We start from the raw sequence: 16506 nt of genomic DNA, 5'->3' as shown, positions 1-16506 counted from the left end.
TAAAACATTTGCGTTCAATCGTATTGACTGAGAGGTCCTGCAAAGTGTGCACAGTGTAAAATCCACCTGGACCCCGGCTATCGTCCTCCATATGAATGAGTTAACAGCCCTGCTGCCACTGTTGCCGGCTGTTCACTGATGATGGCCCACGTGCCAGGCAGATACAGGAGCTCGAGGCTGGAAAAGTTTGCTCATTTCACACAAACAAGGACAATGTCATCCATGTCACCAGTGCGTATTTTTGATACTTCTGCAATTTTTAATAAGAGCTCAAACTTAAATTTGCAAGATTCATTAGACTTGCTACAGGAAACTACTCACATCACACAAATAGATAAACTTTTCAAACTGTAATCCATATATCTTTAGGAAAATATATCTTAACACTTTTAATTTTACAAGAAGACAAAATACTAGATTTACTAGGGTTTTTTAACCTTTGGTCACAACAACCTAACAGGAGAAAAGAAACTGCCAGGAGTGCATCTTTGGAGATTTGATCAACCCTAAGTTCACATATTCACTCTGCAAATAGCACATACATGTTTCTGCAGGTTAGTAAAGTAGTTAGGTCCACAATGTGCATAGATGATGAGGCATCTACTTAGAATAAAACAGTGCAAATAAATACATTTCTAGGAATGTGCAAATAATATTGTGCGTATAACTTTTTTTTTTCTTCCAAGGACTGGATGGCTATTCACTGTGCTTTAACATATGGCCGGCTCGTCCACAGCTTGTGCTCCCTCTTTGACAGCTTTCACACACTTTGCCATCGTCTGGGAGGCTCGGCTTATTGGATCTGTGAGTAAAGATTGAAAGCAAATTTTAAATCTGCACACCTTATTTAGTGTAAGACTAACATTAACATTATAATGGCTCCAACTGGAAAATTAATTAAAATTGTATTGCTCACAAATATAATGCTGCCATTGCATGAATGGATTTAAAAACCTAATGTTCCAAGTGAAACAATGGTGTTGTTCAGTCTGGTGTTGCAACAGCATTATTTTTCAGGGATAAATATGTCACTTTGTGTTATCATGTGGGTGTGGAACACCAACACAGAGATAACATGGTAATATTTGAGACAGCATGCTGCTTAATTTTTGGTTTTCAGTTAAATTTGACCACCTCTTATCAGCTTCAAACTAACAGGTATTTTGTCCATGTCAAATTCAGAAAAGTACTGCTACAAATTAATTTCTATCACATTTAGCTGTAAATATAAATTGTGATGCTTGTTTTCACAATTTTTTTTGGCAAAAAACTCAACACACAGGGTATCTCTTATGAGTGAAATTGCAATAAAATTTACTGAACACATACTATGCTCTTAATGAGATGACATATTTTGAATTCAATTGCCCCATGACCTCATTGCCATTTTCAATGTGATTCCTTCAGCTGCAGTGCTCTAAGATGTTTTTGTTCTCTCTTACTGTACAATAACAATTAGCTGTCTAAATGTTCATGCCATTCTGAAATAAGGGTAATAACATCTGTATCTAAATATAGTACGATAGCTGCATTTAAAAGGAAGCTTTTATTCCTATATTAATAAAAGTAAGAGCTCTATCAGAATACAAATGACAACATGTGAAAAACATTTAATCAGGGTTTCTGTAGCTTTAGGCAAGTTAGAATTAAGACTTTTTAAATGTCACCAGGGATGAAATTTTAGTCCAATTTTGAAAATACTGATTTAAGACATTTTGATACCAATTAAGGCTATATTTTTATATTAATGAATTCAATGCCTTTTAAGACTTTTTAAGGACCCACTGGAATCCTGTCAATTCAAATAAAAAACTCTGGTTCTACACTGCACCCGTTAGGAATTGGAAAAAAAACAAAATTATATGTGACATATAAACACAACAATTACAGCGTGTTGCAAGTGGGTTTCCTTCATAACAACAGAAGTGACAAAACACTTTCTTCAATAGGAGTCACAATAGTGAACACCACTAAATCTTTGTTCAACTTGATATTGTTATTGGAAGAAACCTTCCTCTGATGACTGACATGTATACAAGACACCTTAACTGATTAATTTATTCAGTGATAATTTAACACTTTTGTGGGAATTTGGATTTATTTCATTCGGGGGAAAAATAGCTCATGCAGCTGCAGCTAATAAAGTCAAATAATAGCACATTGCTAATTACATGCAGCTATAACAGCTTTAAAGTATTATTTAAAGTATTATTAGCATTTTCCCTTCTGACACTAACAATGATTATATTAACTTATATTAACATTAAAGAACTGATGCAAAATAGCTGTGTTTCTTGGAGGATTTTGGGATAAAAAATAACATGTAGACTAAATTAGTGAGAGGAGTATTAGAGTATTACTGACCCACCTGTCATATAGAAGTCCTTCACAGTAAGCTGTGGAGGGACTAAAGGTTCAGTAAGGACAGCCTGATTCATTGCCTGAAAGAGATGAGGACAGCACAAAGCAGATAAACCAACTGAATAAAGTAACATTTAAAAAATGCTCTTTTCGTGCCTCCCCTACAATCATCTAAAACACGTGCTGAAGGAAGATAACTGCTGACCTTAGACAGTTCATTAGCCTGCTTAAAGAAGTTGGCCTCCTCAACGTCATCATATCGCACCAGATTTGGGGAAACCTCTGCCAGTCTGTCACGCACTTCATCAAGGGTGTCATATGGCAAAGTCACTCCAGCAAGCTTAAAAAAAATACACAACATTTAGTCCTATTTCTCATTATTTATAATAACATGACAAACTTTTATTGTAGTTCACCTCAGATATGGCTCTGATGATCTTCCAGTCCTCCCTCGCCATGCCTGGGGGAGTCACGGCCACTTTGGTCTGCTGGGCACGGCCCTCAGTGTTCACATAGGTGCTACATTTCTCAGTATACGCAGCTCCAGGAAGTATGATGTCAGCCATTGGTGCGCCAACATCACCATGGTGACCTGGGCAGTTATGGCACAGAAAATTTAAATTTAATGAAAAGTCTGATGCCACTTCGAATAGATTCTGCAAGTCTCTACTGGAGAGATAAATACTATTTTTACCAAAGATATTCCCTTATGTGATATTTTGATGATTGTCGAACACTTTGTGCATTGTATCGATGCACCTTCATTCATTTAGGTTTCTTTACTCAGGTATTTCTTTGTCACTATTCTGTACATGCAAAAAAATATCAGAAATTACACTGCCTCTCTCATATGCCATACATAAATTAGCCCTGATGTAAATGAAAGAGCTTCTGCTGCTGTGCAGTAAAATAGCTGACCTTGATAAATTATGAAGCTGTCCTTGGGGAGATCTTGGCGAGTGATGCAGCCGGCATCAGCTCCAAGCAGAAACAGAACTTTGGGTGGGTTCTTCCTGATAGCCTCCACTCCTGGCTTGTACCCAAGATCGAGCGCAGCCACTTGACTGGCAACTCTAAAGACATGGGCAGAACAGCACACAAATTGCAGTAAACATCCCTCTTGAAACTCCTCCCATTACTGAAAGCTCCCCCTCTTTTTTAAGAGTATGACCTGTGAAGCACATTGAGAACCTTCCAGGTTTCCTCTGCGCCACTGCTGACACGAGCGTTCTGAGCAATCGTTGACACAGCGGCCATTATCGCAGCCCCATCCTCTCTCTGCAGGCAACTGCTTCCAACCACAATAACAGGATGCTTTGCTTTAGCCAAGACCTTCAAGAGGAGATAAAAGACACAAAGTTGGGAGGAGACATTCAAGTCAACTGGCAACATTCACTGCACCACTGAGAGGCGTATGCACAGAGTAGATTGTCGTGGCTGATGGCACCATGAATTGTGCATTACTTGCTGCTGTTATCTGCCCCATCTCAAGGTCCAATTCACGAAAGATATTCTGCTAATGATATCGCAGCACAAACATGCCCTAAAAAGTTTTGCAGCCGCCTGCAGTTAGTCCTTTTTTATTTTTTGCATCTGGTTTCAACACTCTGAGAACGCTAGTAATGTCATTTTAACTGCATGTGGTTGTAAGCGATGATTTTTGTGAATAGGACTGTTTTTCCAATGAAGTTTATTTCCATAAAAGGGCACATTTTTCACCGAATCTATGCATAAAGTCTCATTCAAATACATGCAAATAGTACATTAGCACCGATCTGGTATTTGCTTGGAATCACAGGTAGGGGTGCTTTACACCCTCTGCAGGTGCTTTGAGAGTTAGACAGTGACTTTTTGTCTCATTTGTTCAGGTTTAGTGGCTGGGCAATTCTTTTGTGAATTCACACCCAAGAGTGTTCAGTGTTACCTGGCAGAATGGGTGAGATCCTGATGCAATTTCTTGAAGAATGGTGGCAGACTCCCCAAGGTGGTCATATGTGTAACTTAGGTCCACTTTCATCCCCACAAGAGCCACTTGCAACTCGTTGTGAAGCCAACTGAACCAGAGATACCAAGATCATTAACGAACTTGCATTTTTGTTGTACATAACTCAGATTTACTAGCTCAACATTGAGATAATGTATTTAGAGCATTTAACCTACCCTTTTCTGATTCGTGCATTGAACAGGGGCGCTTCATAGCGCGGGTTAGTGCCAATCAGTAGCAGCAGGTCAGCTTCTTCAATACCAGCGATTCCAGTGTTTAGAAGATAGTTTGAGCGAAGGTCCGATCTACAGAAGCCAAGGTAGAAACATAAACTTTAAGGGCAGCTCTTTTATTTTGTTGTTGTTTTATATCGTTCTGTAGCTTCCCAGTAGTGTTCTTTTTGTAATCAAATGCGAATATATGAATTTGTATGTTGTGTGTGGATGGTGTAGCATCAAACAGCTATTTTTCTGGTGGCTTTGAAGAGGGCAGAAATGGATATATAACGGCATCACTCCCAGGTTGGAAAGGGCTGTATGACTGCAGGTAAATCTGAAAAAAATATTCTAAGTATAGCATACACTAAAACTGATATTGAGTTTTATTTTTAGGTTTTCCTTTCTGAGGTGGATGAAATATGTTTTGTTGCCGCTCCCACCCACAGCAACCAGATTCCTTTGACAAAAAAAGTGATTTTTAATCGAAGAGAACACGAGGAGTTACTGGTATGCCACTTCCTGTGTGTGTTAGTTTGTGTCATTGTGTGACTTTCTGAACTAAATTAATGTGTTGTCCACAATGCTACATTACTTAGCTTCTGTGCCACATTACTCCTGTAATTACTCCTATTAGCTCTATAAATGTGTTTATACAGTGTAAATGCAGTGTGTGGCTAACACTGTCCTTACTCTCTATGTGAAGATCAGAAAATGGCATATGTGGGTGTTGAGAGGGCATTAGTAACCTGTGTCACTGCTTTATGCTCGCTGCTGAGCGGAAGTTTCCATTTGATAAACAGGGAAAAGAACACAGATGGACCTGTCCTTTAACATCAGGGCAAGTTCAGCTGGCTTTGTCCCATCCTCAGTTTTACTCTCTCTGTGGCCTTACCCAGCTCCAGCTATTGGGAACATCTCCTCGGTGCACAGGTTTTCACTATTTAAATGGTTCAGCAAGTCTTTCAAGGAGATGAGAGCCTCTGCATCCACCAAGCCGCCGACAACAGCAGCTACATCATTTCCTTCGACTCCTTGCAACTGTAAAAAAACAAAAACAGATCATACTGAGGACAGCCTAATTTGGCACAACAAATTACAAATTATCATATACTGTTGAAAAAATGTCATTTTATCTTTAATACATACTACTCCAGCAACTCGAGTCAGCGCATCTTCCCAGGTTGTTGTAACCAACTGCCCAGACTCATTTTTCACCATAGGCTGAGTAAGCCTCTGCCTTTTGAGTCCATCATACGCAAACCTGTCAGGACAGAAGGAAGAGTTCAGCAATGATGCAAACATCATACACAAACCTGTCTGTGGAGTAAACTCTGCATGATTAGAAACAAACCTGGTTTTGTCTGAGATCCACTCCTCATTAATGTCCTCATTAAGACGAGGCAGGATTCGCATCACCTCACCCCCACGAGTGCTCACCACAATGTTACTACCCACAGCATCCAGAACATCAATGGACTCTGTCTTCCTGCAGAAAAACAAGAAAGAATAGATGAGGATAAAGACGTATCTTTCAAACTAAAACGGCGATCAAAATGTAGAGCAAAATCCAAAAAACCTGGTCTCCCAAGGGCGAGCAGTGAATGCATATGGTTTAGAGGTGAGGGCCCCCACTGGGCATATATCAATAACATTTCCAGATAACTCAGACATGAACATCTTCTCCACATAGGTCCCAATCTGTAGGTCATTGCCCCTGCCAGTGGTGCCCAGGTCCTCCACACCTGCAATCTCACTGGCAAAGCTGTAGAAGCAAAAAAGAAAAAAAAAAAAAGGCATTTCTTTTCATAATCTAAATTTACACTGCAACTTAACTAATTCTAGAAATTAACTCACCGCACACAGCGAGTGCACTGGATGCAACGAGTCATGATGGTTTTAATGAGAGGGCCAATGTTTTTGTCTTCCACAGCTCTTTTGCCCTCTGTGAAGCGGGTCCTGTCACTGCCAAACTGCATGGACTGGTCCTTCAGACAGAAAAGGTATTCACTCATATTAGTTAACTTAAATTATAAATGATAAAGAATATCTGCCATATGCTCAATCAAGTCTATGAATGACACATCTATTGTGCACTGGCTGTGATGACCTCTTACCTGTAGGTCACATTCTCCCCCCTGATCACAAATTGGACAGTCTAATGGGTGGTTAGCCAATAAGAACTCCATCACACCCTCTCTGTGTAAAATCAAAGAAAAGTATTATTATTATGCCTGACTTATCATGTAATATCAGTTGAAAAAGGACCACAGACAACTTACAGAGAAATATTAAAGGTCCAATGTAGCATTTACTGTAGTGTCACCTAACAGCAAGGTTGCAGGACTGAAAATTCTCCTATGTGCCAAGTATGTAGGAGAACAGTAATGCAAACATAGTTCTCAATATTAAATGCTAAATCTCCCAGGGATGCACAATATTGGATTTTTTGCCGATATTCCATATGTTGACAGCTCATTTGGCCGATATCAATACCCCCCCCAATTTATCATCAGGTTCCTTCTTTAGTGAAACTGACATCATATTATGCATACTCTAATTGTGATGGCCCACCAGCAGATGGAGACATAAAATAAAATGCTTTTTAATGCATGTATTATTCATTCATTGAGCAAAATAAATAAAAGCATGTTTGCCGATACCAATGACATACCAATATTATTGTGCATCCTTAATATCTACCAATAGACTCCCGTAAATCCTACACATTGGACCTTTACTCTCAACAAGTGAGTTTGATCATACCTGGCCTTTCTTGTTTTGTCAGAGTTGGTCAAAATGTTCCAGCCCTTCATGACTGGCATAGCGCACGCTGCCACTGGCTACGAGATGAATGAAGAAATGATAACTAATTATTTAAAGAAGGCATAGTCTTGTCTCTGTTAAACTAGACGAATACATACTAAAAAAAACATATTTGCTACCAAAATAGAAACAAAGCAAACACATATACAGCCTAAAACATACCTTGGGAACTTTCTCTATCTCCACAAGACACATGCGACAGTTTCCAGCAACTGACAGGCGCTCATGGTAGCAGAAGCGAGGAATCTGCATTCCTACCTTCTCACATGCCTGTGACGAAATTGAGTCACAGTGTTAAATCTGATATTATGGGTCAAAATTTCAAGAATTTTTTTTCTAATATGGCTGCATGCATGAATTGAGCATAATACCTGCAAAACAGTGGTTCCTGGCTCCACCATGACAGGTTTCCCATCCACAAACACCTCCAGGAGGTTGCTGGCAGGTGCTGTTGCTGTTGCTGCAGTGCGAGCTTCAAGCACACAAAGGAAACATTTTTAGGCAAACTCTTCCTTTCATTCAAGTAATGTAACTTTTAATGGAGAAACAGCTGCATAATGTATCATGATCTATATTACATTATATTACAATGAATCCCTGGTAGTCCATAGTACCGTAAATCTTCAAATATAAGCCTAGTCCCAATTAGACACACCTTTTACAAGCCAGGTGTGGCAACACATTTTGACAAATAAATGTCTGTCTCAAGTCGAGGCCCAGTTGCCATGCAGTTAATGTTTTATAGAAGTTCTTTGGATGTATAAAACAGGGTTGTTAGCTACCCCCCAGAGATAACATTAGTTAGCTGATTAGATCACACATACAAATATGTATATATGTTTAAACTTTTGTCAATATGGACATGCTACTCACAATGTTAGCCTAGTAAGATTTTCCACATAGTTAATTTTACTGAAACCATGAGCACCAAAGAAGACAGTATTACTGGCATAATGAAAAAGAGAGAAAAAAAAAGATTAGTCTATGTAGATGTCTATATTTTAAAAAGCAAAGGAAAAATGTCAAGTGAACTATAATAATTCTATATTTAAAATTATTTTATAGAATCATCATAATGTTGAAGCTTTTTTTCAGTTGATTTCTGGCTTTGGATGTTTTTGTTTTACTATCTCTTTTTTGGGTGCAAATTTTCTGGTAATTTTTTTGCACTTTTCATTGATTTTTTACTAACCTCTGGGTCATTTCTTTTTTCTTTTTTTCTTCCCATGTTTTGGGGGAAAATACATTGATTGTATTTCCCATCTTTGCTGAGCAACAGTTTTGTGCAAAAGGGGTTAAGAGTCCGTCTCGTATAGAAACCTTACCCAAATATAACTCTGTTGAGTTCAATGGTTTCAGCAAATAAAAGCCCGGGCTATTAACTGAAGTTTTACGGTTATAACATATGATTGCCGCTGACTACTAATTGGTTAAATTGGGGCAGCAACGGTCTGGCACCAGATGTGGTAGCTGGCAAATCTGACTGTAATCCTGCCTATAATCCATCAGTGGAAAAAAGTTACAAGGGTACCGGAGCTTGTACACAACAAACAACAAAAACATAGGTGTTCTGCCTAAATACAAGGCACACATTGTAACGCAACCAAAGCACGATCAACTAATCAGCGGATGAAGAGGCATATTGTTACCATTGTTAGTTGCAGCCGCACCCCCTTTAGTAATTGCTGCTGGAAAGAGGCTCCGGCTCACAACAGGCAAACGCAACATGCTGCAAGAGAGGCAACATCACGTGTAAGGTCTTCTGGTTAACACATTTCGCAAGTGTCGATAAAAGATATTCAAAGTTGTTTGCTGGTTTAAACCCTGGAAAACCATTAAAGCTCCCACGCGACTAGCAAAAGAAAACAGAAGTACCAATGTTGGCTTGTGATTTAATGCAGGGGCTGTCACTCAAAGCAGCTAAATGATGCTGCGACATATTACAAAGAAACGTGTAAGTAACATTGACGAGGCTCTGCTGATTAAAGTACATGCCCGAGTAATTTGCCGAATCATCAAACTGTAATGTTAGGTAACGTTTGCCTGGCTAAGTGTGCCAAGCTAACGTTAGCAAACACTGATACAAGTTAGCGTTAGCTGAGTGCGTTAGCTCGCGACATCACCATCATAACATTGCGTCAATAATAAACATCAACTGCAAGCGCGTGAACAGTATTAAAGCGTTTGTTACGTTGCTCCAAACTAACAAATGTAGCAAACAATGCTACAAACAAGCTAACGTAACATGTAATGTCAACCTTATTACTGCTGACAAACTTTACCAGTTTATTCAGTTCTATGGAGCCGTTTATAACGCTAGTTAAGCAGTTGTATACGGAGTATAAATTGTCAACATAGCTAATAATATTTCATAAAGACAACAGTGACCAGTTGCTTACCTTGCCAATAGCCTGCTCGTCCTCATGAGACTGCCTGCGACGCAGATTGCGCACTGTCTTGTTATTCTGCTGCGTCACGGATTAAGTAATCCTGTTCACCATAATCCAAGGCTTCTTTTCTGTAAATACTGACAAATTTAATCGCGCATGTATACAGAACTTGCCATGACAGTGATTTAAACCCTCTCTTTAACAGATGCTCATCATATCCACACCAATTTGTGACTGTGGTGAAGTGACACAGTGGCAGCATTCAGACTTTATCTAATGTGGGTGAGTCGTTTTTCAGCCTGTGAGAACACACTGTAAAGAGCATATAAGGGACTGTTCGTTATTTATGAGAGGGAAAGGAGTGGTGCTGAATGGGGAAGGCATTTCAAATATTTTTTTAAGGGCTGAGGATGGAGTTAATGTTTTCTGATCTGGCTTTGGGGAGTAACATTCAACTTTAAATGGTTGTATTTTGCAGTGGTGGAGTACCTGAAAGCCAGATTGTAAAAGTACAGATTTCTTACCAGAAAATGAACTTGGTATGCCATAAGTAAGTCACCTGTTACAATATTATTTAAGTAAAAGTTTTAAAATATCAGTTTTTCGCTGTACCAAAAGTAATTTTATTATATTTAACATTCTTAAGCATTGAAAGTAAAAGTACAAGTAAATGCTGTTAATAAAAAAACAAGCAGTAGAATTCTGAGGATTATGAAGTTTATTTTTTCATAACATACACCACCTTAAAATGTATTGTACATTACATTTGAAGAAAAAAAAGGTCTTTTTACAACTTTAAGGATTTTAGAACAAAATAGTTTTTCCTTCCCTCCCATTCCTTTATTTGTCAGTCCATCCCCTCCTCCCTTCCTTCCCTGCTTTGTAGTAAGTAACAAAGATGCATAGGGGAAATAGTGGAGAAAAAGTTAATTACTGCAACAAAGTATTATTACTTTGTTACATTACACCACTGCTATTTTGCATTATTTTACATACTTCAGAACTCCAACACCCATGGTAGGTTTGAAAATCAGATTTTCTTTAAAAACTCTCAAAAATGACACAATTTGTAATAGACAGAAACTGTGACATATGGTTATTTATTGAGCAGGGATGGTCATGCATTTCCATTTTTGCATTTTCCAGCAGTGTTTCCCACACATTCATTTATTTGTGACTGCCTGCCACAAGCAAAACATCTGTCGCCATTCATTTTATATTTTATATTGTTGGAATATATACACTCTTCGCTGATGCATTGCATCACACTTGGAGCACAGTGCAACTCAAGATACAGACGGCGCAGTGAAAGTGAAACTTATTTGTTAATTGCACTGGTTCTAAAAGTTTGCATTCACTTGCCTCTGCCCTAGCTGCCTCTCTCATCCATCATTCTGATCTGATCCACTCTGATCAGATCAACAGAATAATCATCCTCTCTGCAGCTCAAACTTAACAAACTGGTGTGCAGCTGAGGGAAAGTCAAAACTCATGAAGAGTTCCACCTGCGCTGTGGGGACACAGAATAAAAAGGACGCACTCAAAAAATGGAAAGTTTGTTGATCCCCCATCCCCCTACTGTAATGAGTAAAGTACAGTCGCTAAATGAAAATATGGAGGGTCCTCGTGATTCGCCCATAAAGTGCCATGAGGTCGTACTGATTGTAGTTGTTAGAGAGGGGTAAAATGTTTGCTTCGTTTCCGTATCTTTAGTTATTCCAGGGATTCAAACCAGCAATCTTCTAGTCACAGGCAGGATGGTATCTTTCACAGTGATGTAATCCTTTCAAGACAGAGTTCACCAGAAATAAATAACAGGAAATGGCTTGTAAACAGATCCTCAGGGAATGGAAGGAAATGCACATCTGGATTTGCGTCAGGCTTGTGTATACCGATTTCCACCTGGAAATTCTAGTGTGTCCAGGAAACATCAAAGCCTACTTTTAAATGACAGACTCATCTGACATTAAGTCAAACAATATAAAGAAAGTATTCAAACAAAGAACAGCAGGTGTTCAGAGGAAGACATTTATTTAGAAATATGACATTTACTTTTAATATATTAGATTAAAACATTTATACAACTTTCAGCTACTTTAAAAATCTTACAATACATTAATAAGTGACTAGCAGCTAGTATACAAGTATAAATACGCTAATGTTTAGGTAACACTTTACTTGGATAGTTGGCCTGCAGATGGTTTATGGAGTATGTGTAACATTTCAAAAACTTATTTGAGTTTCAACAATTCAACTGATTTACTTTACTCTGTAAATGTTATGCAGATTAGCTATAGCCGAGAGTATATAAGAGTATATTTACCACCAGAGGCACCATGATACCATATAAAGTCAAGACATTACTGTGATTTGAAATGTTTTGCGATAAGATACATTGTAATGTATTACAATTCGTTATCTTTTTTCAACTGCACATTATATACTATATTTTTTTAAATTATTTTTTGGGGCTTATATTGCCTTTAATGGACAGGGCAGTTTAAGCGTGAAAGGGGGAGAGAGAGAGAGGGCAACATGCAGTAAAAGGTCAAGGCCGGAATCAAACCCATGACTGCTGCGGTGAGGACACAGCCTCTGTATATGGGGCGCTGCTCTATCCACTGAGCCACCAGGCGCCCCACTTCAGCCATTTTTATTGCAGCAAAATGTATCTAGTCGACTAAAAAAGCAATTCATTTTTTTATTTTAGCAGGTTTCCAAAGGTTTAATTTGTAAAAGTAATATATATAATTTATATAAATAAAAATATTGATTCTTGGCGTCCACGTATCAGTACAACATTGCCATGCAAAATATTACGATACTATGCTTTATCAATTTTATCCCACCCCAAAAGTACATTTGACAGTTAACGAACATGTCTACATAGTCTCAGAATAATTTAGTTGAATTAGGAATATTCTCTCAACCTATGCAGCAAACGTTGGGTAAATTGTTCAACTGTATTATTTTGAGAATATGTTGGGAATTTTCACATATTCTCAGTAGATAAACATCAACAGACAAAGCATAACATTTAAATTGTTACATCTCAACCAATATGTTTATGAAATGCTACAAATACTCTATAAACCATGTGAAGGTGGCCCCTAAATAAAGTGGTACCTAGTGTTAGACTACATATAGATTTATGCAGTATATCTCATCTCTAAGAACCAAAGATGCCCTGCTTCAGGAGTACAACTATAAAAAAAAAATTAAAAACAAAAACAGCAATAAATGAAATGCATTTGATATGAGGCTGCAACTAATGATTACTTTCATTACTGATTAATATGCCAGTTTTCTTCTTGGTCTATAGCATGACAGAAAACAGCAAAACAAATTCAAACTGCTTGCTTTGTCCAAGCAACAGTCCACAACCCAAAAATATTCAGTGTACTAGCATGGAAGACGAATATATTCAAGCAGCAAATTCTCACAATTGAGAGCCTGTAACAAGAGAATACTTTGTTTCTTTATATTATTTAAATGATTAGTTGATTATCAAAATACTTGCAGATTAATTTTCTGTTGCTCAACCAATCAGCTGTTTCAGATCTGATTTCATCTCACCTTTCTCTGCAAATCACTTATTATGCAAATTAAAAACAATTGGAAAGGTCTGACTCCATGTGCACGATAGACACACTTGAACTCAGCTTTTCCATCGAGAGTTATTATGCCTAACTCTGTCCAAATGAAACAAAACTGGAAAATCTTAACACTACAGCTGGAAAGAACAGCTTCGGTAATCGTCCACATTTACTCTAAAGCAATAGCCAGTCTTACCCTGGTTAATGTTTTTCATAGACGACGACTACGGTCTGAGGATGGTTGTAATCATAGAGTCGACAACTCCACGGGCTCCTCTGGCACACTGTCCTGTTGAACTTCGGGCAAAGACTCCATCTCAGTGGCAGAGATTGACTGGCTTAGCTCTCTCAGTGAACTCTTAGTAATGTCCAGGCATGCACGCTTCAGTATACGCCGCACCTTTTTGCCCAGGAGCATATACAGGAGAGGGTTAATGCAGCTGTTAAAAAAGCCTAAGCTGGTGGCGAGAGGGAAGCCAGCTTTCAGTATGCTGTGAAGGTACAGTGAGGAATGTATAGATAACTCCATCAAGCTGAAAGCATGAAAAGGTGCCCAGCATAAAAAGAAGGCGAGAATTACAGCAGAGACCGTTTTGGAGAAACTGGACAGCCGAACCGAACCACCAGATTGATTCACTTTGATTGTCAGAAGTATACCAGTCACACATATGGCAGTAAAAGGCAAAAGAAAGCCCACAGTGGTTCGAATCACCACTATCATAATGTGTCTCATGGCAGCCGTATGTCCGTCCTGTGTGTGGAAATTGTTGAAGCACACAACCTTGTCGTGTAGACGCATGGTGTCTCGAAAAATCAGCGCAGGGCAGCTCGTGATGGCAGCAAGCACCCATATACAACCACATACACACCAGGCCCTCTGTATGGTGCGATACTTCTGAGACCAGTTGAGGTGGACTAGAGAAACATATCTGTCTATGCTGAGCACGGTGAGAAACAGCACACTGGCGTACATGTTCATCACAGACACAAATGAGTTAATCTTACACATGACCACACCAAAGTCCCAGTGGAAGTCCCGCAGGATGTAATCTATGTAGAAAGGGAGGAAAAGCACAAACACAAAGTCCGCCATGGCGAGATTGAGCAGCCAAGTACTGTTGACTGTCTTTTTGCTTTTAAATGCCGTCACCCAGATGACAGTTCCATTTCCAATCAGACCGAGGACGAAGGAAATAATGTAGATGACCACTGAGATGATGTGCATAGTTTCCTTCTGTCTGTGTTCTACTTTTAGTTCCTCCAGGTCGCCGTACTCCAGGTAGTATTCGTAAGTGTAGTTTCCATAGTCCTCGCCGGAGTCGCCCATTGTTGCACGGATGTAACCTCTGTGGTGAAGCAATCTGTGGGAAGGAAAAGTACATGATAAGATGCATTCCAATCCGTAAACACAGACATTCCCAAGCTTTATAATCAACCTGTCGCCTCCTCACACTCTCTGTGATTATTGCTATTCCCCAGAAGAATACTGTTGTCTGTCCTGTCCCTCTTTCTGATCATCCAGTTCCTGGGTTGGAGCTGAGACTGGGTGTGTCCTGAGTAACCCTGGAACTTAGTGTCAGCGTGCCTTTGGATAAACAATGTGGATAGTGAGATGCCCCAGAGATGAGGCAGAAAAAGGCCACATAGTATGATTCATAGTTGTTGTTCGCAATTGTTGCATAATTCCCAAGGTTATTACAGTCCAGTCAGTTGGGTGAAAGGTTATTTTTTCACATATCACCGATATCTGTATCTTCATAAAGGCCAGAAAGAGTTCATGGCCACTGCAAATTTCACTCATGTCAGATTAAAAAAAAATTCACCATAATTATTTGGTGTCTAAGAATGAATGGGAAGCTTGTGTGTTGAATGTTTTAGGACTGGCACTGTGAGTAAACAATACAATGAAAAGTAATTTTTAAACTACTGGAACAACTGTAAGAACATGAATTCAATCCTAATCTCAAAGAGAAATAAAGGAAAAGACATAAAGTGTATGCCAAATCATTGCAGTCATCAAAAGAAATAAATAGAATATGTCCTTTAGTAATTACAAATCTTATGGATGTGTTAATATTTTAGTAAACAGTAGAGAAACTTGAACTACAAAGACTAGAAACTAAATGGACAAAATGCTGAATGCAAAATCAATGCTATATTGAGCTATGCTCCATGTTATAAATAAAAAGAAGTACAATGTGTCCTTAAAAATAAGGGCTGTGTAAGGACTGTATTTACATAAAAATCTCAGTTAAGAGCTGACTACTAGACCTGGCATGAAACTGTATGCCAAACCATCGCAGTTGATAAATACATAAGTTCTTTAGAAATTAGAAAGCATATGCAGATATTGATAGCCTAAACAAAAGAGAAACTTGTAGCCTAATACAAAGACTAGAAGCTAAATGGACAAAATGCTAAATGCAAAATCAGTGCAAATAACAAACAAAAAGAAGTAGAACATGTACTATAAAAATAAGGCCTATATAAGGACTATATATATATAAAATATTAGTTAAAAGTTCAAAAACATTAATAACATTATATGAGAGAAATCCAACCTGTTGAGTCGGAAATAACAGTTCATAGTATAGTGAGTGCCACATATACACTATTGGCATACTAATGGGATTGACATGAAGGGGTTTTCCAGTTTAGATTTAAAGAAGAGAGTGCATCGCCTACCTAAAAGTCCAGCGCTCCTTTTTTTAATCACTGTTTGGATCGGAAAACACCGACAGCCCCCGGATGACCGTGACCGCTAACTTTTAGCCGTTTAGCTCCGTTTTGCTGGGCCTTGTCCGTAACTTCCCCAATCGGCTGCAAACCTCTTTGTGCGGCATGTGTAGTCTTTCCGTGAGTCCATCCAAACTCCGCTCCGTGACACTGTGTGCAGAGGAGCTGAGATGTGCAGTGGGCGCGCCTGGCTGACGCGTCAAACATGGACCACAGAATGAAGAAAAGTTATTGGTCACCCGCACTGAAGAATGCTTTCATTCAGAGGAGCTGCGGCTGCTTCTCATAACAGCAAAGTAAAGCCTCAGCTCACGTTTTTCCCCCTCAGTGAATGAACGGAAAAGTTTTGAATGCTGCGGATTTTTTTGAATCGCACAGATTGCTTTAGTCAGTGGGAA

The 16506-nt window shown here is 38.8% G+C and overlaps 2 protein-coding genes across 2 annotated transcripts; both read right to left on the bottom strand.

Annotated features, from left to right (window-relative positions):
- Positions 1-236: 236 nt before the first annotated feature.
- On the bottom strand, positions 237-9983 carry LOC121948903 (NADH-ubiquinone oxidoreductase 75 kDa subunit, mitochondrial-like). Its single transcript, XM_042494439.1, has 19 exons — positions 9786-9983; positions 9036-9115; positions 7758-7858; positions 7549-7656; positions 7327-7403; positions 6678-6759; positions 6418-6548; positions 6140-6325; positions 5915-6049; positions 5710-5824; positions 5456-5601; positions 4522-4650; positions 4286-4415; positions 3533-3693; positions 3280-3434; positions 2778-2953; positions 2567-2701; positions 2369-2441; positions 237-802 (listed from the first exon to the last, which is right to left on the bottom strand). The coding sequence occupies exons 1-19, from the start codon at positions 9809-9811 to the stop codon at positions 711-713; spliced, it is 2238 nt and encodes a 745-aa protein (XP_042350373.1). The 5' UTR covers positions 9812-9983; the 3' UTR covers positions 237-710.
- A 2911-nt stretch (positions 9984-12894) lies between these two features.
- Positions 12895-16506, bottom strand: cmklr2 (chemerin chemokine-like receptor 2). Its single transcript, XM_042494440.1, has 2 exons — positions 16058-16506; positions 12895-14733 (listed from the first exon to the last, which is right to left on the bottom strand). The coding sequence occupies exon 2, from the start codon at positions 14697-14699 to the stop codon at positions 13620-13622; it is 1080 nt and encodes a 359-aa protein (XP_042350374.1). The 5' UTR covers positions 14700-14733; positions 16058-16506; the 3' UTR covers positions 12895-13619.

Source organism: Plectropomus leopardus, chromosome 10 (genome assembly GCF_008729295.1).
Source record: "Plectropomus leopardus isolate mb chromosome 10, YSFRI_Pleo_2.0, whole genome shotgun sequence".
Classification (NCBI taxonomy): Eukaryota; Metazoa; Chordata; class Actinopteri; order Perciformes; family Serranidae; genus Plectropomus; species Plectropomus leopardus.
Note: the sequence above shows the minus strand (reverse complement) of the source record. Positions and strands in the feature narration are given on the sequence as shown.

Coding starts and splice junctions, on each gene's coding strand:
- cmklr2 (XM_042494440.1), bottom strand. CDS start 14,699: ATGGGCGACTCCGGCGAGGACTATGGAAACTACACTTACGAATACTAC.
- LOC121948903 (XM_042494439.1), bottom strand. CDS start 9,811: ATGAGGACGAGCAGGCTATTGGCAAG. Junction 9,116..9,785: donor ACGAGCAGGCTATTGGCAAG/GTAAGCAACTGG, acceptor CCTCTCTTGCAG/CATGTTGCGTTTGCCTGTTG. Junction 2,442..2,566: donor AGGCTAATGAACTGTCTAAG/GTCAGCAGTTAT, acceptor CATCTCTTTCAG/GCAATGAATCAGGCTGTCCT.